Below are 23,887 nucleotides of genomic sequence, written 5' to 3'. Positions count from 1 at the left end.
ATGTATTAATAAAAAATGTCTTGATTAGAATCAAGTCCTAAAAAGTATCGATAAGACTGAGGTTATCACTTGTCTGAAGGATCAGATATTAATTTTTCTTTTTAATTGAAACTTAAAGGCATGCTTAAGAAAAAAACAACGTTCCATTACCGTTTTCCGTTGAAATAACTTATTTTACAGGTAATCAATTTCAAAAATTTACTTATCTCGGGTTTTCGGGCACAATTCCATTCCCCCAAAACATTTTATCATTACATTAATTACTTTTGAGAGAGTACGTGTATGACATTGAGTTTTAAAAGGTTCCCTCATTTGTGCCCGGTATGCTTCGCAGTGGATACGTTTTAAAACAATGGCGGAAAATTAAGTAGGGACAGTTAGATTTTTACTCGTGGTTATGCAAAATGATGTAATGTCTAGTGTACTTCAGTCAACAGTCATACTGTTCATTCTCATAGCTCAGGACATGATTAATGCTGCTCACTATTTCTCTCTCTAGTTTCAAACAATGGTTAGAGACCATTCAGTGCCGCAGGTCGCACATGAATATATTTCAACTACAGTTTACATCAATTCTCCGTGGTCGTACTATTAGAGGGTTAAGCACTAATTTGTTCAGAACATGTCTCGAAAGTGTGCTTGTTGTAAGTTTTTAAAGCAGTGTTGCCAATGTGTGGGTAATTTCCCACATCGTGGGAGATTTAGGTTTGGTTTTAGGCTCTGTGGGGAAAAAGTAATATTTTTCCGAAATCAATCAAATGTCGGAATTTTCCTGTTCAAGGGTTAATAGTGCAAAATTTTCAAAAATGCACTAATTTTAACTGCACAGTTAAAATTAGTGCATTTTCGAAAATTTTATCCGGTTTAATAATTTCAAGCGACATTTTGAAATAAATTCGGTGATTTTAAGTTTGGCACTGAAAAAAAAGAAAGCATATTTTGAGAATTTTAAAGCTTTATAGCATTTGTACATATTGTCAAAGCCATGCGGAGTGATATTCCATATTAAACTTAGTATGATAAAATAGTCCAGATAAATATGACTGTAAAAAAGGGGGTGTGGGAAATGCGGCAAATTTTTAAAATGGAAGTGGGAACATCCACTTTCTAACATTAGCAACACTGATTTGAAGGTTTTGGTCATGGCTAAACAGACCGCTCATTCAGTTTTTTATTGTTTTAAAGCTTATTTTGACACGTTATCTCTCAAAAGTAATTAATGTAATGATAAAATGTTTTGGGGGAATGGAATTGTGCCCGAAAACCCGAGATAAGTAAATTTTTGAAATTGATTACCTGTAAAATAAGTTATTTCAACGGAAAACGGTAATGGAACGTTGTTTTTTTCTTAAGCATGCCTTTAAGTTTCAATTAAAAAGAAAAATTAATATCTGATCCTTCAGACAAGTGATAACCTCAGTCTTATCGATACTTTTTAGGACTTGATTCTAATCAAGACATTTTTTATTAATATCTGCTCCTTCAGTCTTCATTTTAATTAAGATTGTTAAGAAACTGTTTTACATTTTCAAAATCTACACTAAGCAGAAACATATAAAAAGGGGACCGTAACTTTAGCTCAATCAGTCATTTATTTATAATGATACTCCAAAAAATAAAAACGTAACTCATTGAAAGTTTGTATTCTTATTGTAATTAACATAATACAATTTTTTACAACCCTTTATTGAAACGCGAGGCGCTCCCCTAAAAATTCCACAAATAGGACCAAATTGACAGTTTTACACAATTTTTTAAAACGCTGATTTGTCTGTTTAACCTTTAGCTCAAACTTTTCATAAGCCCAATATGAAATTCGGATATCCTTAAAACTTCTCAAAGACGATCCGAGATTATCAATTTCGAACTTTTTTTGTAGCATTAACTAACGTCTGTTTGATATTAAGCTTATAAACCTTAAACACAAAATAGTCAGGGCAATGCCGACTCAGTTTATAAGGGCTACCCTAAAAGTCCACAAAGGTGATCCAAGATTGTTAATAAATACGCCTAAAAAGTGCCCTCTTCAAAATATGTAGCCGGGGAAAAGAGAGCGTGATCGAGTGGGCTATGCTAGTGGGTATTTTGGTAGTAAGTAACGGGGGTTGGGACTCCAGGCATAGCCCGCTCCATCACGCACTCGACAACGCAAAGCAACTCGCGCCAGCGTGGGAAATAAGGCGGTAACACAGGGCAAATGACGAGTTTAAAAATTGCCTGGTACAGTTCAAAAATTAAATCGGAGGGGGTCAGTGGTCCACGAGACTACTAAAAAATTCAAGGGTAACCAGAGTCCACACATTAAAATTCTAATATTTTAATTATCCACTTCCTTAGCTTAGCAGACGACGTGCTCTGGCCAATTGTCACGGACCAGTTTATTTATTCCAAGTCAGGAGGGTCTCAGGCCTAATGTCCAGTTTAAAAAAATCCTTAATTCCCACCCTGACTCGCGCTATAGCGCAAGCAGCTTGCGACGTGTTGCGCGTGATCGAGTAGGCTATGGTCCGGTCAAAAGAAATCTTCAGTTCAGCGTTGCAAATAAGGCGGTGGCACAGGGAAAATGACCAGTTTAAAAATTAAATCGAAGGGTGAGCAGTGGTCCACAGGACAACTAAGGAAATTCTAGGGTAACCAGGGTCCAGACATTATCTCAACTATTTTAATTACCCACTTCTTTAGTTTAGCAGACGCCGCGCCCTGGTCAATGGTCATGGACCAGTTCATTTATTCCTGGGCAGGGGGTCGCTGGCCCAATGTCTAGTTTTAAAAAAATCCCTATTTCCCACCCTGATTCAGTCAGGGATAAGGGAGTCAGATGGATTGGAAATGATGATGGGCGACCTGCGGCACCATATCTCTCCCAGTGTACCTCGCGCACGCCCCTACCCTTCCGTAGGCGATTGCTAAGTGCTGCCGCGTAGCGCCATTTTATTTGAATGAGAACTAGCTTCTATTTTTAAGATAGAGGGAGCGTCCTTTACAATTTCGTCCGGCACGACCCTACCTAGCCGCTGGGGATGATGGGAGGACTATGGTGCCGTAGGTGGGGGTACAAAGGCAACGCTTAAGGTATGGGGGTTTCTACTCCATTATTCTCTCCTTCAAGATTCAGTTGGAAGTCCTGGAGCTCCTAAAGTCCAGAGATGCATATGACAAGGATTCATTTCTCATAAGCGAGAATGGCCAACTCTGTTGTGTAAAGAGACAGCCTGGCAGCCTGGTATTTTTTTACTTCTAAGTCAGCTGGGTTTTCACCTTTAAAAGTTAATACAGCCCTTTGAATTTAAATAATTAGAAATGAGAAATGTTATTAAATGAATAAATCTATACGGTTGCAGTTGTGTCGAAATGAGAGCAATTAAATATGTGTCTTTGATATTTAGCTCTGATAATTTCAGAAAATTAATAAAAAGTAGTGTTATGTATTTAACCAGAATTTATTTTATTGAAATTTATTAATAATTATTTAATTAAAAAAAATTGTAATACTATTTTATGTTTTAAATTTTACAAATAAAATTCAAAACAGTAAACATAGGGCAAAGGTTATATTGTATTATAATTAGCCCGTGGGATTGATTTTAGCTATATCGCAATTAGAGCTCGACATTTTCTATCCATTATCCACAAATTAGTAATTAATTTGAATGAAAATAGGTGGATATCTTTTATTAATTGGGAAATAATGCACACACTTTACATTTAAATTTTAGAAGTTAATTTATTTACTTTGTGTATATAATATTCAGCATTAATTTCACTAAGGAAATAAACTAATTACCTACGAGGAATTAACTAGTATATATGTTTAAAATTATAATTTAATCGTTTCAAAACTAATATGGTTTTGAACCGGTCTTTGTAATTTAGTTATTAAAATTTTTGATTGTCGATTGGTCAATATTGAAAATTAACCAATGGTGGAACGAATTTTTTTTAAACTCAATGAAACTGAAATATGAATGAATAATCTACTGAAAGAGGTATCAACCTATTATTTTTTTTCAAAAGAAGGTAAATAAGGATTAGATGGCTTGCTGCTTCAAACAAGATTTTTAACCATGAATAGAATATTTTGTTAATTTTAGTCAAATTTAGATATTCGGTAATCGAGTTGATATGAATAAAGCCCTTTTTGCTCATGTCTATTTTAAACTTTAATCACAGATTTCGATTACCATTTCACAAGCATAATAAACACTACTGAAGGGCGCAAATCTATCTGCGATCGGTAATGGTGACCAATATAGCAATTTGCCCAATTAATCAGTTAGAACTTCATTTGCACATTTCTATTCGTTAATTTGAAATGTTGCGAGAAATTTGAACGGAATATAAGTAGATATCTCTTTCAGAAGATAATTTTTGATGTTGATATTTAAGATTCATTGAGTTAAAAAAATTGGTATTGGTATTTCAAGTAAGCTTAGATATCAACATCGGTGAATTTACGATATGGGCTTATGATGTTAGTCTGTTTATAAGATTAAGTCGTTACTTTAAGTGTCACTAGACAGTATCTACCTCCAAAATCGAGAGTTAGTAACTTTATAACCATCTCCTAGTCAGAGGATATCCGAGGGTCAATTTCTTATATCATTGACTGACAACTTTTGGCAAGGCCTAATACCGTTTTTGCATGACTGTCGCCGTCAAATTCCTTTTAAAGCATAGATCATTAGATCATATAGTATCCACCCTTGATTTTCATTACGCAACACACGTTGGATTCGTAAACCACGACGTGCACCACGATTAGAAGCATTAAAATGCAAAAACAACACACTGACCGCATACATTTTTAGTAAATAACAGACTCAAACAGAGTCACTACAGCTGTTTTCAGGGCTGAACGAGCGACCGAGAGGGCTTTAAAAAAAAGCCTCCGGCGGCCGGTCTCTTAAAGGGGGTAGTTTCGAGGGAACGAAATTCAAATGCAAGGCGCGTCCCTTCAACAAAAAACATTGAATTCGTTAATACGGACGTTTTAGGCAATTATAATATTGAAATTTTATACAATTAAGTAATATTTAAGAAAACTAAGCACTACTTTCAAAGTCTAAACTTTAAAAACACGACGATACGAGAAGGCGAAGTAACAACAAGAGGTAAACATTTTTATAAATGGCTAAAATTAAAGGTAAGCCAAGGCTTAGCGCAATTTCACCGCCTTAAAGAAAGTGCCAAGTTTAGAAATAGATTGTGGGACAATAAAAAGGTGGAAAATTATGAAATTAGGCTTATATTAAAGCTTGAAACCTACTTTATATTATATTTAAAATCCATCCATGAGCAAATCCTCAAAAAATATGAAAATGGCAACGAAAAAGGACCCACTCTCAAATTTTTTTCCCCTTAAAAAAAATGGCGGCCACAAACGGGGTAATTTGTCACGGCGGCAATATTAAAGCAGTCTTATCTCACTATCGATAGGCGATTTCAACCAAAAGGCATTAAGAAAAAAAATCGGATTATTATGACGCAACTATACGTAAAAAAAGGCCAATATTGGTCGCGCTGATATTTACCAATAAAACAGCGTATCCATGCTAAAATATCGCAGATTGGGGTAGTTTTTAAAATTTAAAATTAAACATACTTAAAATTAATTTTTCTCAAAAACCTTAAAAATGGTCCTAGAAAAAGGTTTAAATTTTGATATAAAACCGTTCCCAAACGTAACAAACGAATATTTCATTTCAAAAGGGTGGCGACAAAATGGCTAAATTTGAAAAAAACTCCATGTTATTTCTATGGGAAAATTTAACTTTTTCACCAAAAGGGCTGATTAATTTATGGAAATGAAAACCACCCTTAGCAACTTTATTTTTTATACAATAAACTAATGGGTGGATCTTCTTGAAATTTTAACCACATATTGAGGGCCCGAATTGTAGTTCTGTGGAATTTTTTCAAAGCAGTTAATACGATACAAAAAAAGTTATAACCAATCAAAAAACCATCCTTATACATTAAAGTCGGTATGAGGTCTTATCTAAGAGAGCTATCGCTCTCCTAGAATAACTTTCTGTAACCCTATCCCCTCCCATTCCCTCCTGGGGGCGAAGTGGCCGAACCGGTCCACGCCCTCCTCCCATACCCTTTTGGTGCGAAGTGGCCGAATCGGTCCACGCCCAATTTCCCCTCCCATACCCTTTTGGTGCGAAGTGGCCGAATCGGTCCACGCCCAACCCTTTTCCTTTAAAATTTCATAGTTCTATGTATAGTTTATAAGTTTAATTTAATGTATATATATTTTCAATGTTTAATTGTATAGTTTTAAGTTGTTTTTTCTCGAATGAGTTTTACTCCGTGACACGGTTTCTCATTCAAAATAAAAATTTTTAAATACAAATTTTCTCCCTCTTATTTCATACAACTTAGGCAAACATTTTTTTTAGGTTAAGGGGATGTGGCCCCCCAACGCGTGGGACCGACCGCGTGCGCGTGTTTAAATTTCCCTCGTGTAGGAATAAGTTCGCGCGCGATTTAAAGAAAAAACACATAAATTCAATCAAAAAAACTTTATTAAAAATCTCTTATACATAAATTCCGATATCATTTTATCGTTCAAATTCTTATCTTTTACAAATTTTAAGCAAATATTATACATTTTAATACCTCTGCATCTATACAGAGAAAAATATACGCAAAATCCGCCACATGTCCGACTGGAATTTCCTTGAAGTTGTTTAGAATTAAAAGTTACGGTAACGCTGTTTCTTTCTACAAAATCGTTGAATTGAAACATGTCCGGCGGGTTTCCGAAACTATCGAAGAACTCGGTATTTTTGTTACTAGAAAAGTAAATAACAGTCCAATGCTGACCTTCAGTTTCTGAAGAGCCAGTATTTACAATATACAGTGAAGGGAAAAACTTTACTTTCTCGGGTAGCAGGTCAGCTGCAAAAACACCTCGAAACAGATCTTTGGTGAATTTATCCCTTTGCATAATTTTAGTTAATTGTGTAGTGTTCATAATCTTTTAGTTGTAATCGTATATGACAGTTCTATTCTTATCAATCTCAACCAAATTCTGAAACTCAGAGTAGTATAAAACTGTGATAGTCTTGGGCAAGTCCTTGGCGAATTTTAATTCCAATCGCAAGTTACCATTCCTTATCAATTGAAATTGATAAGTTGAACTACTGAGGTCGGCACTTAAATCAAAAGCAAATATGCAATTCCCATTGGGGAATTCCTCCCGTGAAATGTAGTTTCCCTCGTCCAATAACCATTGAGAGGTTTGAGTAAAAAGATTAGTATAAGATCTCATATATTGACCACCAGAAAAGTTTGGGGTAAGAGGTTTATGTGGAACGCTAGCTCCGTCAAGGTACAAGGCGACATGATTTAAATCATAAGGCTGAAAATTGAAGGGTGACTTTCCGTAATCACCCAAATATGCATTTTGATCTACAAGAGCGAAAAGAACTTTTTTGGGTAGTTGACCCATGAATAAATTATCTCTAACACATATTTTTGTACCACTGTTAATTGAGAATGAGTTACATTCCGTGCGAATAATCGGGTATTTCATGGTTGCCAGTTCCAAACATTTAGCGTGGGCGATTAACACTTCCGATGGTAATTTTACTTTACGAACGTACAGGGATGCTAACTCGTAAACCACTTTCCATTTAACTGCACCGTCTGCATGCACGCAAAATTCGCTTGGACTTTTAACAAACTTGAATTTGAGATCCGTTAAATTTGGGAAGTATCGAGGTTGTTGACAAAGATCCAAGTGTACAGTTCCTACCATATCTATTGTTCCTTTTCTAGCAAAGGCCGCTCGTGTTTTAAACCCTTCGTTATCGTCCAAAACGTCAAATTTTCCGGCCGTGTCTTTGTAAAACATTGAACTAGTAAGAAACCTAGTTTTGGCGGGTCCTCCGAATGTCACCGCCGTTTGAAACATGGCCTTGTAAGGGTAGTTTTGCGGCGATGGTGTGACCGATCTCTCTTGAGCTGAAAGGTGTCCTTCGCTGAAAAGACTATGCAGGAAATTATTTACCGGTCCAACTTTATCAGCAGCTGCTGGGATTGTTTTTCCATCGGCCGGGTTGACAATCCTGACTTGGAGATGTAGTAAAGTCTTGGACAAGTCCAAATACGCGTCGGAACTACCAGCTACGGTAAACGTGATTGTCGAATTTTCGTTAATGTTAGAGATGGGGCTGTATTCGACCCATTCTCCACCCAGAATACTGGTATTGGTAAGAGGTACGTCGAAAAGTTCGACTTCGCTACTGATTGACCCATGCGAACCGGGATGGACATGTGTCATTATATTTTTTAGGTAAAAATATCTGGATGATTAAAGGATGTTGCTTTCCTCTTTCTTGTCACGACTGAACTGACGAGTGATCTAGACCTACGTCTCCTTTTATTACCATTCCCCGTCATTTTTCGGATTTCTTCCGCTGCACTAAGGGCGACGTCTTTAGCCGCGGCTTTTCCATGAGATTTTACAGATGCTTTTAAGGGAATCCCGCTAGCTACGTCCGTCACGACCTTCGCACCTGTGTTCAAAAACTTTTTACCGAGATAACTGGCACCCCGTTTGAGTAGAGGTATTGCCCGGCGAAAGGCCGATGAAATGAAGTTTCCCAATCCGTACCCGTGTTGCACCGGAAGTCCCCTGTATACCGCTAAAGAATTACCAATTTGAGAATGAAAGTGTTTATAATAATCAAATTTTCCACCATGTCCGATCTGGTTTAGAAAGTGTTGATCGTAGTCCGATTGGTTAAAGGACATATTCGATTTGACGACGTTCTTCATCTAAAACTTCAAGTGTAAATGACACGAGGACCTGTTTTACCTTCTAATTTATAATGGTGACCACATTCTACGGGGTCTAAAGTGTAGAGTAACGTGAACTCTTCCTCTCACGAAATCTATGGGGGTACCAAGCTCACTCATTATGTTAATTTCAATTGACTGGAAAGTATTGCAGGCGAGGGGGAGGTAGTGCGGTCTAGGGAAATCTTTGTCTACCGTTTCTCCGTCATTACCCTGCACGCTAACGATTCTTAGTAGAGGTATGTGCACATCTCCCACGGGTCTAGACTCGACCACGTCGCTATAAACAAAGAGTTAATGAAGTCCCGCGTCGAGGTCAAAGGGGTACGTGGCTATGGTAGACTGGGAAAAAGTCGTTGATTCCGTGGAATCTTTCGAAAATCCGAGAATGACAGCTAACTCCCCCGGTATAGTTAACAAATAGTCCTCTTTGAGAGAAATTTGTACTCTTCGTATGCGCTTTATGTAACTAAAGGAATACTTGAGCTGGGCGGGAATTGAAGGTTCACGCGTAATAACGCCCGCCACGTCATCCTCGACGTAGTTAAGTTGCTCGATAAGGTCCTGGATATTACCATAATATCCGGCGGGTAACTCTATGATTGTAGAATATACTACTCTACCATTACTCACGAGTATAAGCGAGCATGTCCTACTCAAATTATCCCAAGTGTGCGGGTAGCTAATTTCCGCTAAGCCTACTTCGTAAAATCCCTGTAATTTTACGGGTTCGGGGAGGTACGTCCGGAATTTACTTCTCGTATTGTCGGGGAAATACCTCATCGACGAGTCGGAAGGTAAAGTGATGTAAAAGCTCATACTATATCTATTTCCTGAACCCAACTGTCAAAAGACGGAGAGTATCCTTTCCAACGTACTAGCTTCTCTAGCGTCCCGTCGGGTCTGCGACGTTTCCTCAATATCTTTTCTATTTTAAACACGCTAGAATTTAGGTCTTTACCCACTTTCTGTAATTGTTCCTTGTAAAAAATACCAGTAATCGGTTCCGAATTCAATTCCTGGATCCTATACACCGGTGGACTACGAGGTAATCTCTCCACCACTTTGAAAAGTTCTTCCGACCACGTGGGCAAGTAACCCTTCTCGAAAATATTCTTATGTTTGCTTATCCGGACTACGTCACCAATATCGTAAGGATACTTTAATGGTGGGGAGAAGTCTATATCGCCGTAAAGGTTTTCCCATACCCGTCTCGATGTTTCGGGTGTGACTTCAACAGGTTTACACTTTATGGATCGGTGATAATTGTTATTATAAGCTTGAACCATGTCTTTAAGAGCGTCAATGTACTTATAGGTATTGTTTTCCGTGAAATACCGATACATGCGACTTTTTAGAGTTCTGTTGAACCTTTCAACTATCGTAGCCTTCTGTTCGGAATCCGGGGCAAAGAACTCAATCCCCCTTCTTTTCAACTCTCTCTGAACATCCCTGCATATGAACTCATTACCGTGGTCACTTTGCACTCGCTTCGGCGAGCGACCGGACTCGAGAATAGCCTTAAAAGCCCTAAGGATGGTTGGTCCTTTCTTGTCCTTGGTAGCCACAACAAAGGTGTATTTACTGAAAACGTCAATGCAGCACAGGAGGTATCTGAACCCTTTATTGTGACGAGTTAGGTTCTTCAAATCGGCTAAATCAATCTGCCACTGCACATCGATCCCATAAACTATTGTCCTATTTCTCTTAAAGTTTTTTCTAGCATTCCTGTGTAATGTATACGTATCTTGTGTTTTTAAAAATGTCTCCACGTCTTTTACCGTAACCTTTAACCCAGCCTCTTTAGCCGCTCGGTATAGCCCGAGAACACTTCCATATGAACCCGGGTCAGAAACATTAGAATAAATCTCTTTTAGTCTATCCATTAAGGGTGCAGTTGGTTACACTATGATAATGCCTGAAGAGAAAATCGCTAACCTCTATAATTAGGAATATGGCAATTACTAAAACCACAGTTAAAATTTTAGGAGATTTAAAAAATGTGTCTACTAGGTTGGCTAACACCACAAAAGTACCCACCTGATTATCGCAACCTTCCATATCGGAATACTTAAAATGAATGAAACGTGGAATGTAAATGAATCGTATTTTATTTAAAACAAGTGCTACAAGTTTATCCAATTTCCGAAACCCTCACCAGTCTGAGCGGGCAAATAATAATCCTCCTTCACTTCTTTCTCCACTTTTTCTTTCTTCGCTTCACTTTTTTCAGGCGGGGGTGGGTCTGTTTTTCTAATTTTAATTAATGTTCTTGGTACATTAACCGTATACAAAAGTTGGTAAAACTGTGGGGCACCAATGACGGACGACTGTTTTTTAGAACTCTTCGCGGTATAAGCTAATAAATCAATTATATTTGAACCGATGATTTTACGGTTCTCATATATTAACTCTCCGGCGTGTGTCCATCTTATTTTTGATATACTGTCAATCCATTTGTACAAGTTCAAACAATCAGCTGCGCTATAGGAAGGAACCGAAGAGACGATTTCAGGACCCCAATTCCGGTTTTTTGCTGGTTTTACTTTCGCCCTTTTCACCGTTTTACTAATTTCCCTCGAAAGTACGTGGTTATATCTTAATAGTTTATCAGTATCATTTAATTTAGTATCGTTTATGATGGATTTCAACTTATCCTCCTTATCCAACTCCATCGAAGTGCCGACTTTTAAACCGCTATTTGAATTTAACCTATTATACGTTTCTTCGGAAATTAATAACATTTTTCGCGCTATTTTTACTTTATAGCTCGACTTATAGCCGCACCTGCTACTGAACTAATGATAGATAGTAACGGTCCGAGAAGTAAAGGGATGAAACCTCCGTTTTGAATTAATAGTTTCCTTTTCTTTGAAGGGAGTATGTTGGACGTAACCTTTCTTATAACGTGTCGATGTTTCTTCAACCGCTCCTTCTCCTCCACTGAAAGAGGGACATTGCCCCGTAGGATATTTATACAACACTCGACAATAGATTTAATCGCTTCTTTATTGGCAAATTTAATTGCGGCATTTCTTTGACATGGGTTACAATTTGCAATATATTTTAAAAAATTTAAATTATCGTCGACTCGTTTTGACGGAGCCATTCCGCTAGTTTGGACGCCTTCACCAAGGTACAGTTGTTGCTGTCCCTATGAAAAGTGCAAGCCCTGGGGGTATCGCACTCGATACTTGATAATCTCGGGCAACCGTAGTCTTCGGCGTTGATAACTTCGCACCCTAAGAACCTTGATAGGGTTTCGGCCTTCTCCGCTCCTTTCGTCACCTATGACGATGCTCTAGCTCGAATATAGTCGGCGGCCTCCTGCGTCGTCTCGTATGGGTAGTCTCCCTCCTCGAATGCTAGATCGCAAGTGTTCCTTGAGAGCCACCTGCATTGCCTTTTATCCTTGACGGATAACTCTGAGAACTTGCATGGGGATTGGAAGATCCAGACTTCGTGGACGTCGGTCTCCTTCACGTACATCGTCAGCTCCTTGATTACCCATCGTCCCTTAATCCGGAAAAAATTCGATTCAAGGATGGCCGTCATTTCGGTATGAACAGTGCTGCTTGTTGACCTGGAAGTATACCTGTTCTTAGACGGTGGTTATCTAGGGTGTTAGCCTTAAGGTCTACAAATAGATATCCGTAAGGTTCCAAAGTCCCCTGTCTAAAAGAGTCTACCACGTATTTACTATTTCCCGGCGAAATTTGTTTCGCAAGATGGATAATGGCCGACTGATCACGTGGTGTTTTAAATATAACCAAGTAATGAGCATTTAAGTTTAAGGTACGAATTTCCTTCCCGGGATAATAAAGATTCTGCATTAAAATTAAAACTGAGGTATTCCTATGGTGCGAACCCCTAATGAAAAGATTCGTCACGTCCTTATTATTCGCTATTTCACATAGTAAGTCGTCTAATATAACGAAGTTCCTCACACAAGCATCTATGGTGCTAACATCTATTAAGCCCTCGTGAAATTCTACACTCGGAGTATGGGATAGTATAGCACCGTATAGTTTCGACTGATACTCCGTATAACACCAAATTATTCTTTCGGGGGTGGGCGAAATACATATATCCTTATGCTTAATTAATTCCCCTACGAAAACACTTTTCCCACAGCCGGTGACTCCAGCCACTAGTCCGGTAAAGGGGTGTTGCATACTTAAATCCATATCGATAAATGCGGGAGGAATTAACTACCGTAAACTTATATTTAAAGAAATTTATACTTACATTTTTCGGATCTGGATCGGTACTTCAAGGAAGGATGTAGAATGCCTTATCTTTAAACCGTCCTCGTCTTTTATACTTTAATGTCACGTGACTTTCTGGCCATGTAAACATGGCGCTCTTTTTAGACCAATCATGTTCTTATAGTGAACATGGCGTTTAAACCACGTGTATGACAAAGGTTATTTACCACGTTGCCGAATATGACGCTTAAGCCTAACATTGACGCCATGATTGATTTACTGACGCCATAGGAAGACACGTCATGTGCGTTTCACTGACGCCACAACAAGATTGGAGGAAAAATGTTTGATTCACTGGCGCCATAAGAGGAAAAATGATGTGGGCGCCATGTTTGATTCATTGACGCCATATTTGCAGGTGCCATCTGGCACTGTCTGACGCCAGTGGCAACAAATCGGTACTTTCTATCTACTAGTATGAATTGCTACACTGTGCCGACTAACCATAAATTGCCGCCTTTTCCAAAATATTGCTATAATACTGTCTTTTTCCGTGTTAAGAGGCGCATACTTAGCCTTTCGTGAATAAACAGGAAAAATGAAATGGGGTAATGCACTGGCCTTTTAACATTGCGTTTTAAGTGTTCTAATTGCGACGCCAGTACAGAATGAACATGCAAAACGAAATGTTGGAATAATACATTGGCCTTTTAACTAGGGGTCCTAAGAGACCTAATTGCGAGGCCAATACAGATATGCCCTTAGGTTCAAACGAGATTAGACCAGGTTAGGTTAGGTTTGGTTTAGGCGAGGCGGGTGAAATTTCATGTCGGGCCTCTCAAGTAGGCGTTGGTAGTGGCCTACTTGAGAGGCCATTAGAAAATAAACATGCAAACGGAACCGTGGACAATTACACGGGCCTCTGAACTAAGCGTTTGTAGTGGCCTACTTGAGAGGCCAGTAGAGAATAAACACACAAAATTAAACTAGGGACAATACATGGGTCTCTTATCTATGTTTTTATCGTCGGCTACTTTGCCGTTCGTGAATAAATATTAAAAACGAAATAGAAGTATCACATTGGCCTTTAAACTAGGTGTCCTAAGTGGCCTAATTGCGAGGCCAGTACAGATATGTCCTATCGTTCAAACTAGGTTAGGTTAGGTTAGGGTTTGGTTAGGTTAGGTGTCGGGCCGCTCATCTTGGCGTCAGTAGTGGCCTACTTGAGGGGCCAGTAGAGAATAAACAAGCAAAATGGAACCATGGACTATTACACTGGCCGCTTAACTAGGCGTCAGTAGTGGCCTACTTGAGAGGCCAGTAGAGAATAAACAAGCAGAATGGAACCATAGACTATTACACTGGCCGCTCAACTAGGCGTCTGTAGTGGCGTACTTGAGAGGCCAGTAGAGAGAAACAAGCAAAATGGAACCATAGATTATTACACTGGCCGCTCAACTAGGCGTCAGTAGTGGCCTACTTGAGAAGCCAGTAGAGAATAAACAAACAAAATGGAACCATGAACTATTACACTGGCCTCTCAACTAGGCGTCAGTAGTGGCCTACTTGAGAGGCCAGTAGAGAATAAACAAACAAAATGGAACCATGGACTATTACACTGGCCTCTCAACTAGGCGTCAGTAGTGGCCTACTTGAGAGGCCAGTAGATAATAAACAAGCAAAATGGAACCATAGATTATTACACTGACCGCTCAACTAGGCGTCAGTAGTGGCCTACTTGAGAGGCCAGTGGAGAATAAACAAACAATATGGAACGATGGACTATTACACTGGCCGCTCAACTAGGCGTCAGTAGTGGCCTACTTGAGAATAAGAGTCCTGTTGAACCTCTCGACTACCGTAGCTTTTTGCTCGGAATCAGGGGCGAAGAACTCTATCCCTCTTCTTTTTAGTTCTGAATGTGCTTGCAAATAGACTCATTTCCATGACCACTTTGCACCCTCTTAGGTGACCGACCAGACTCTAAAACAGCCTATAAAGCTATAAGGATGGTTGGCCCTTTCTTGTCCTTGGTCGCTACCACAAAGGCGTACTTACTGAAAACGTCTATGCAACAGAGAAGGTGACGAAAACCAAAACTATGACGACTTACGCTTTTCAAATCCGCCAAATCAATCTGCCACTGTTGGTCGATTCCATACACAATTGTTCTATTTCTTGGAAAACTTTTCCTAGCACTCCTGTGTATCTTGAGTTTTCAGTAAATCTCTTTCAACGAAACATTTAACCCCCGCTCTTTAGCCGCTCTATATAAACCCTGCACGCTACCGTAGGAACCCGGGACGGATACATTAGAATAAATCTCTTTTAAGTTCTCCATTAAAGGTGCAATTCAGGGAATTTTGATAATGTCAGAAGAGAAAATCACTAACTTCTATAATTATTATAATAAAAATTATTAATATAACGCTTTAGACTTTAGGGTATTTAAAAATGAATCGGGAAACTAGTTAATAGGCTGAAAGCAGCCACCTGGCTATCACAACCTTCCATGGCTTAATACTATAATTGAATGAAACAAAAATCATAAATGAAACATATTTTATTCTGTATGACATAAATTTTACAAACAAATCCAATTTCTGAAACCTTCACCATCCATGTACAGTCCCGGACAAAAGTTTCTGGACATTTTCATTTGGCTGCCATTTTGTTCCTATTTGAGCTAGAGTAACAAAATAGGACTTTCTAAATAGGTTTACTTCTCAAATTTATTTTAAAGTTACAAATGACACTGTGGCGCTAATAGGGCGTTAGCCATAGCGGAAATAGTAAAGCCCCCCGATAATGACGTTACGAAATATTGCTTCAAATGGATCATCAATGCTATCATTGCACGCGTCTTGCCACGTAGAATCCGAAACTGTTTTCAAATTGTAAATCGGTTCAGACAATCAAAAGTTATGACAAAAAACATGACGATCAAAACATTGGCAAATAAGCCTAACGATTATTTATTTTAACTGTATATCAATATTTTAGCGTGTCGGAAAATATATATTTTTCAGTCAATCCTATGAGAATTTTTAATTTAATAACTATTATTGTGCTTATTTACCATGTATTCTATGTAACCCGTATTTTCTGATGTTTTTTTAGTAATATATCGCATTTTAACTCAAGTAATTGTACTTATTCTCCAAATTCGTATTAAAGCTAATGTGAATCAAATTTTATTTATGATGTTTTAGCAGTAATGCTTCATTTTAACTTCTAATCAACTACCAAACTGTGCAAAAACTGCCGTAATACCACGTTTATGGTATTAAAATGTACTCTTGTTCTAACCATGTAACTCGCTTAATAACCAATACACAAAAGGAGTACACCTAGAACCGCGTCGTAGCTTAATTTGTAAATGTATTTTGCAATGTAGACCTTATCTCAATTAAAACTGGTTCTTAAGTATAAGAGAAACATAAACATACATGGAGAGACCTTAAAATCGTACAAAGAACAACATTACGGGAAGGGTGTGTGTAGAAAGGGCCTCCTGAACGTATATAGAATTACCAATAAATCATATCCTAAATGTACACAATATCCTAAAGATACACCTAATAATAACAATACAAAACATGAGTACACCTAGAACCGCGTCGTAGCTTAATTGGTACCTTTTGCAATGTAAACCATATCTCAATTAAAACATGTTCTTTAGTATGACATAAGCATACATGGCGACCTCAAAATCATACAGAGAATAGCATTACAGGATGGGTGGGGTAGAAAGGGTCTACTGAACCTATAGAATTACCTATAAATCATCCCCTAAATGTACACAATATCCTACAATACCACTAGAGTTAAGTGACACTGAATACCTTCAACACCAATAAATTACGTGACGTCATACCAATACACGAAAAAAATCCCCTATAAATTCAAATTTCCCGCCAACAACATCACGTGATACGTGACGTCATCAAACCCCCCAACCATATTTTCCCCCTTCAGGCACGGTACCATCCAGAGAGAAGAATGAAAAGGGGGAAGTAATGAAACCCCCTCCGCAGGCCACAGGGAGTACGCCTTTATACGACAGTGAAACTGGCGTCTTACTCTCTAATAGCTCCTCGACCTCATGCTCAAATCGAAAAGTGTAGCTATTCTTCAATATATCGGAAAGGCGAAAGGGAACTGTAAAAGAAGGACGGACGCTGATCTCAATTATAGAGTGCTGTCAGAAGACTCAGTGTGACGTCACCCATGCTATTTACCCATAGAAAAAGCGGTACCAAACATGGCCGTCCACTGTCAAATTCAAGCCCGTGACGTTTTACCTTGGCACTGACGTGACAAATGAGATAGCTTTATTAAGATAAAACTTTACATGTCTTAGCCGCCCATTACCAATTTTTTTGCGCTTAATGCAAAAAATAGGTAACTGGTATTATAGAGAGCTTTTAGTTGGAGGAGGAGCTGAGTCTCGTGACATAATTTACGCTGCCATTTTTGTGGGTTTAAAGCAGAAATGAACCGGACACCACCCAATATGGCTACCAGAAGAGCGGTAAGACTTAGGAGGGTGTGGCGTACTACTATCTCATCTGAAAGCTCTCTATAGGTCAAAAAATCCTAAATTATAGCATATTAATAGGTCCAAAATATGATCTATTTATAAGTTCAGACTTATGTTAGTTTTATGTTTAAAATTTTTACAGAAAGTATATTCCTCGTGGTTTTTAACCAACATATAAAAAATAAAGTTATTTATACGATAAATTTAAAAATTATAGGTATTTATAGGATAAATTTAAAAATTATAGGTATTTATAGGATAAATTTAAAAATTATAGGTATTTATTGGATAAATTTAAAAATTTGTATCTCCCTTAGATAAGACGTGATATCGCCTTTAATGTATAAGGTAGGTTTATGCAAATGTCTTCCTATGGTTAACTCACCTGTTTTGTTGAAATAGTTCATGTGTTGTTTTTCCTTTGAGGCTGCGTGAAATAACAACGTCAGTTGGAACTCGTAGTTGGAGAGCGAATAATGGCACTATGCCACTCCCGGATCGTGATAAATGGGGGAGGAAAGTTTCAACTACAAAATGTTTAATATAGAGACACTGCGCAACTTTGACGTGCAAGGTGAGGAGTGTGTAGTAGTTTGTGTCACGATTTCCAGTGGGCAAGATCACGTGATACGATTTTAGCGTTTTTATATTCTTTGGTGAAAGAGGGCGGAGCCTCCGAGATATCTAGGCCCATGCATGTAGCGAAGCGAGAATATTTTTTTACTAATTTAGTTCGCCGTGATTTCCCGCTTGGTGGCGCTTTCAGCACCGTAAAATAAACAAGTTCAGCCTCATGACCCCGTCGACTGCTACAATATTAGGGCAAGGTATAGACGTAGAGCGGTTAAACCGAGGTTGCGGATAGTTAAAAAATGTTTTTGAAAATTTCCGAGGACATTTATTAAACAATCATTCCAAAGAAGAAAAGGATAAAAATGTTTAGGTTAAAAAATGAAAGATTTTGAAGGGGTAAAAAATCCTCTAATGGTATATGAAAACTGTGAATTAGCAACTTCAAGAAGTTTTATTTTACTAAAAAAACAACGATGTTAAAATCTCATAATTACTTTTTTTCCATACAATTTAAGCAAAAGATTGAATAAAAAGTGAATAGCCCCTAAAAAATTACGTTAATTTAAAGGTGAAACCTTTCTCTTTCATAAAAGTTCTATCCTATGAAAAACATTAACATGTACAAAAACGGGCCAAGCCTCGCTCGTGCCCTCGTAAAACGTTCTGAGATCCCATGTAGAGCCAAGTCTGCCTTTTGTTCTCATTCAATCGCCAATTGAACAATTATGTTATAAATTAAGTCCTTTTCCTAATTAATAACCAATATATTGAAAAGCCTCGGCCTTTTACGGGCGTAACGGTATTGCCAGTTAGTTATCATTTATTTATTATCTGATATTTAAAGAAATTTTGTGAAAGTAATCTTAATACGAATTACAGTTCTGGTGCCAAAAATGCAGAAAAATAGAGCCTTGTTTTATCTAAAGGAAACTGGACTAAACAAATGAAATACTTTCCTAAGAATTTTACCGAAATGCGCATCCAAAAACATTTTCATTGCTACATGGCAAAGAAACATTTTCAAAATGGCTATAGAATGTTTAAAGCCGGGAAAGTTTCCAAAGTACAACTCAGTATCGGTGCCACTTTCAATGATGTACCACTGAACGTACCTTATTGCCTATTCTTGAAGAGTAAAGTTCAAGCATCATTTACTCTAGCAACCGCATATAATGTAGCCGCTAAACCAAAAGGGTGTACAGGAGCCGTGGAAAAAGGAAAGTGGAATTGTAAAGCTGGTAAAGGAGGAGTGTACATTCACTTGTCAGCTCTCCTATGGCACATGCTTGATTGCTTACGAGTAGGTAAAACATTCATTCCTGATGACCAAGCATGTACCTAGAAAGAGAGACAGTGGGTTGCCCCAAATTGTAAAGGCGCATTAACCACAAAGCATTTTGAAAACATAGAGTTTGTACAACACACCCAGCTAAATCGAGTGAACTTCTAAATCAAAAGAGTGAAAAGTTAAAGAAATATGGCTCACTTAGAGATAAAGGAAAATTGGAGGACGATCAGAAACTCCAACATAGAACATCTAAACTGTCCACAAAATTACAAGGATCTTCTAAAAGTATATTCTTTGCCAAAATATTAGAAGAAAACCATTTTTTCCCCCCATTAAGGTGCAGTTAAAAAAACTGATATAATGGATGTAGTTACGATAGAGAACACTAACGTTACAATACCACTGCCTTTAAAAATATTTGATATTAGTTTGTGCAATGAAAATTCATGTCTCACCATTGAGAATGCTATTGGCAAGACATCGCCAGTTCTAAAACTAACTCTTGAAGCTGCTCAAAGATTAAAATCTGACACCAAAGCCCAATCTAACTGTGATATGTGGAAAGCCGAGCGATTACAACGACTCACAGCTACCAAATTTGGAGCTATTTGCAAGAGAGAGAAAGAGGTGACTGCGTGTTTCATAAATGGCCTCATCACCAGTACGGATCTGTCAAAAAGCTAATTTGTCCGAGAAGGGTTAGACAATGAAAATGCGGTAACCAAAAATAAAGAGAACTGAGAGGAAATGTAGAAACATTTTCAGTTGGTTTTTGCGTTAATCCCTCTTTGCCAGTGTTAGGCGCAACTCCTGACAGATTAGTTTTAGACAAAACTACCGGAGAATATGGTTTGTTGGAAATGAAAACGTTATCAAAATGTAAGTTTTAAAATATTTCTGTCAGGAACGCTGTTGGTAAAAGGGAACCGACTGCGAAATTCCTTAAAATGGTTCTTTATACTGTGATAAAAACCATAATCCTTATTTCCAAATACAAGGTCAGTAGGGTATTAGTGGCCTACCATGGTGTGATTTAACAGTTGACTGTGGTGACGATGCACCATTTTTAGAAAGGATTGTTTTTAACGAGGAGTTATTTAAAAATAAAATGTTACCAAAATTAACTTACTTTTATGCTAGTCATGTGATACATTTTTTAAAAAAGCAGCCGGAAACCATGCCAATGTTTTAAAAGAGATATTTATGTGATATTAACAAAAGTTCCTACATTAAATTTTTTGTATTAAAGTTCACTATTTTCAATTTTGACCAATGCAAATAGGCTCATATTTTCCACACTTTTTCAAGTTGCGTATACATACTGTTAAGGCTCGTTTTCAATCAAGCAAAAAGTTTACGCTTTTTGCTTACGATTGAGGTGGTAAAAAAGCGTATTTTCAATCAGCGCGCTACCGCGTGAGAAAAAAGCAAACTGTAAAACTACTAACCGTTTTCAAACTGGTCGCGCAAAGCTTTTAAAGCGTGCGTTTACCGATATCACTTGATAGTGGGCGGGTACCAAAGCATTTTCGGCCCTAAAACTATAAACAAATATGGCGGTCACCTCGAAAAGACGGAGTATGCTAAGCCTCGGTTCCGTAAGTTTGCTTTATGTCTCACCAATTTTTAACAGCGCCACCTTTTTTAGCTGCCTATCTTTCTATCCGGTGCATTTTTTTATTATTTATTTTTTTCTGCCATTTTCAATAATAGTATAATTGTTACAAGTTATTCAATGTAAAATATAACACTAAAAATCTCAGAGTCGAACGGTCAACACACACTCAGAGGCATGAAAAATGGAGAATTTCTATTGGACACTAAACTGTGACGTCATCCTCCATCGCGCTTCAAAGCAAAAAGTTAACGCAAATATCTACGGAGGATAGATATCTGCTTGAACTAACATTCAAGCAAAAGCGCGCCTATAAAAGCTTAAAGCTTCAGCCCAAGCGCGATTGAAAACGGCTAAATATTTTGCTTTTGCGTTTTGCTGTGATTTTTCAAGCAAAAGCTTGCGTTTTTGATCAAAAAAGCTTGATTGAAAACGGGGCTTTAGGGAAAACTGTGTTAAGTATATGATATTTTTTCCTCTCCGTGTGACGTAGTCCAGGAGAGGTTCTGTAACGGCCGTGTCTGTGTGTGTGTGTCTGTCTGTCTGTCCGTTGTTACACCCACGTGACCGCGTTCGCAGTTTGCGTATCGGAGTAAACGTGTTCCCAATTTCCGGACCGCATTGACAGTTCACAGAAATTTGGAAAATTGTATTTTTTTCCGTTGGCTACTCTATACTTAAGTTCTCAGACCACCATGTTTGGTCTTCGTCAATCCCATATTAACACCTGTCTGTTCTTCTTGGCTTCTAATCACCACCATCTTCTGCTCTTTGTCAATCCCACATTGACACCAGTCGGCACTTACACTGGCTTCTAACACCACCATCCACACTGGTCTTCCGTCTATTCCACATAGACACCAATCTGTATCATTGGCTTCTACTCCATTATCATCGTTTTGTTTTAGGATATACGCGGCGATCAGCTAGGGTTACGAGAAACGTCTAGCCTCCTTAAGGTGGGATCGGCCACCAAAGGTTTTCGCAATTGCGCTTTTTCCTTACTATTATAAGGGAAACGATTTCCATATATATACCAAAGTTTTAAAAGAATCGGGTAAGAGGGGTACGCTTCAATTTAAACGTCAATATTAGCAAAGTTTGAGAAGATAATAGGTATAACTTTATTTTAAACGATTTAACTCTTATTAATGTTAGTTATTGAAGATTAAAATAATTAAAAATAATTATATTTATTTAAATATTAAAGATAAACCTCTCGTGCAAAGAGAGAGATTATTATTGCCTCCTATATCTACCAAGGCCCGTGCATGCGATATATTTCCTTCATTGCCTCCTATATCTATCAAGGCCCGTATATTGTGATATATTTCATTCATTGCCTCCTATATCTATTAAGGCCCGTGCATTGTGATATATTTCATTCATTGCCTCCTATATCTATCAAGGCCCGTGCATTGCGATATATGTTTCACAACAACAACAAAAATGGGAAGCTCCTCTCAGAAGCATAATAATTTCTTTTCTCTGTATATGAAATGAAAATATGGATAATATTGCGCTTCTTCTTTAATGGTATGAATCCTTGCCTGTCTATTAATATTTTACGTAGGAGTAATACGTTTTTAGCGAAGTCTAGAGAGGATAAACACAAGCGAGATTGTTTCGGAGAAAAATACTGCTTCCACTAATGGGTTTATACTTTATACTCCTTGTTGCTGTTGTATAGAGTAATCATGATAAAAGCTTAAAAAATTACGAGAGGACAGACCTTTTTTATCCTCTTGTTTTATTCTTAATAAGAATATAAAACATTTATTTTGCATCAAAAATTTTTTTTGGTGCTGAGATTGCTTTAGAGAAATCCAAACGGTTAGGCATTGGTAAAAAAGACATGTGTAAGCTATTTGCAGAGATGATAATTGTTTTACATGTTTTAAATAAGACTGAAGCTTCCACTATTGTGTTTATGCTCCTTGTTTGTTTGACTGAAAACCATCTAGGTGTAGATAACAGTCAGACCAAAAATTTCAAAAATACAGTGTGGAAGAGATCAGAGCAACACCTACCTTTGTGGAAAACCCCCAAAACCCCTGACGGACTACTTCACTGCAGTAGATTTTCGAGCTCGTATACAGGGTGTGACATGTGCCATTGTATGCAAATGAGAACGTGCAACAAGTATCATAGTGAATATCGTTTAATGATACGCACTTTGAAACGTTAAAGACCTACGATTAAGCTTAGGAACTAAGGCATCACACTACAAATTAAAGGGCTGTTTGGTAAACCCATCAGCGTAAATGTTCGATGTGCCTACCGTCGTGGTGTAGGCACTCTTCAAGACGATTTACATGCCTTGTATTACGTTTTCTAGCATTTGAGGAGTGATTCGTTCAATTGCGCTTTGAATTCTGGCCTCAAGTCGTCTACATTTAAAGGTTCTGTTGCAAACACCATCCCCTTAACATATCCCCATAAGAAGAAATCAAGTGGGGTTAGGTCATTGGATCTTGCTTGCCATGGAATTGGTCCACCTCTACCGATCCAACGGTTTGGAAAGTGCTCAGTTAGCCATTGGCGAACATTGACCGCCCGATGTGGTGGCGCACCATCCTGCTGGAACCACAGGTCCCGCATCACTGCTAATGGTAATGCGTCTATCGCATCACTAAACTCGTGGCTTTGGCCTACTTAGATAAGGAATCCATACGAGGTTACGAAGGTCAGAATTTTCCGCGGCACTGAGAATTCGGCACATTAATAAATCAAACGTACGCGTCGTTACTAGCAGCTTAGTTCGTATAAACGTTGTAAGTCCTGTGTCGAAGACGAATGGCAGCCTACTCCAACCGAGAAAAATTGGACATGACGTTTATTTTGGGTGA

The 23,887-nt window shown here is 38.0% G+C and overlaps 1 protein-coding gene across 1 annotated transcript; it reads right to left on the bottom strand.

Moving 5' to 3' along the window:
• Window positions 1-6,988: 6,988 nt before the first annotated feature.
• On the bottom strand, window positions 6,989-8,293 carry LOC149656751 (uncharacterized protein F54H12.2-like). Its single transcript, XM_089844621.1, has one exon. The coding sequence runs from the start codon at window positions 8,291-8,293 to the stop codon at window positions 6,989-6,991; it is 1,305 nt and encodes a 434-aa protein (XP_089700747.1).
• Between the last annotated feature and the right edge of the window lie 15,594 nt (window positions 8,294-23,887).

Source organism: Phalangium opilio, unplaced genomic scaffold, assembly GCF_054372755.1.
Source record: "Phalangium opilio isolate 3A_F unplaced genomic scaffold, DU_Popi_V2 ptg000077l_1, whole genome shotgun sequence".
NCBI lineage: Eukaryota > Metazoa > Arthropoda > Arachnida > Opiliones > Phalangiidae > Phalangium > Phalangium opilio.
This window is presented reverse-complemented; position numbering and strand designations above follow the sequence as displayed.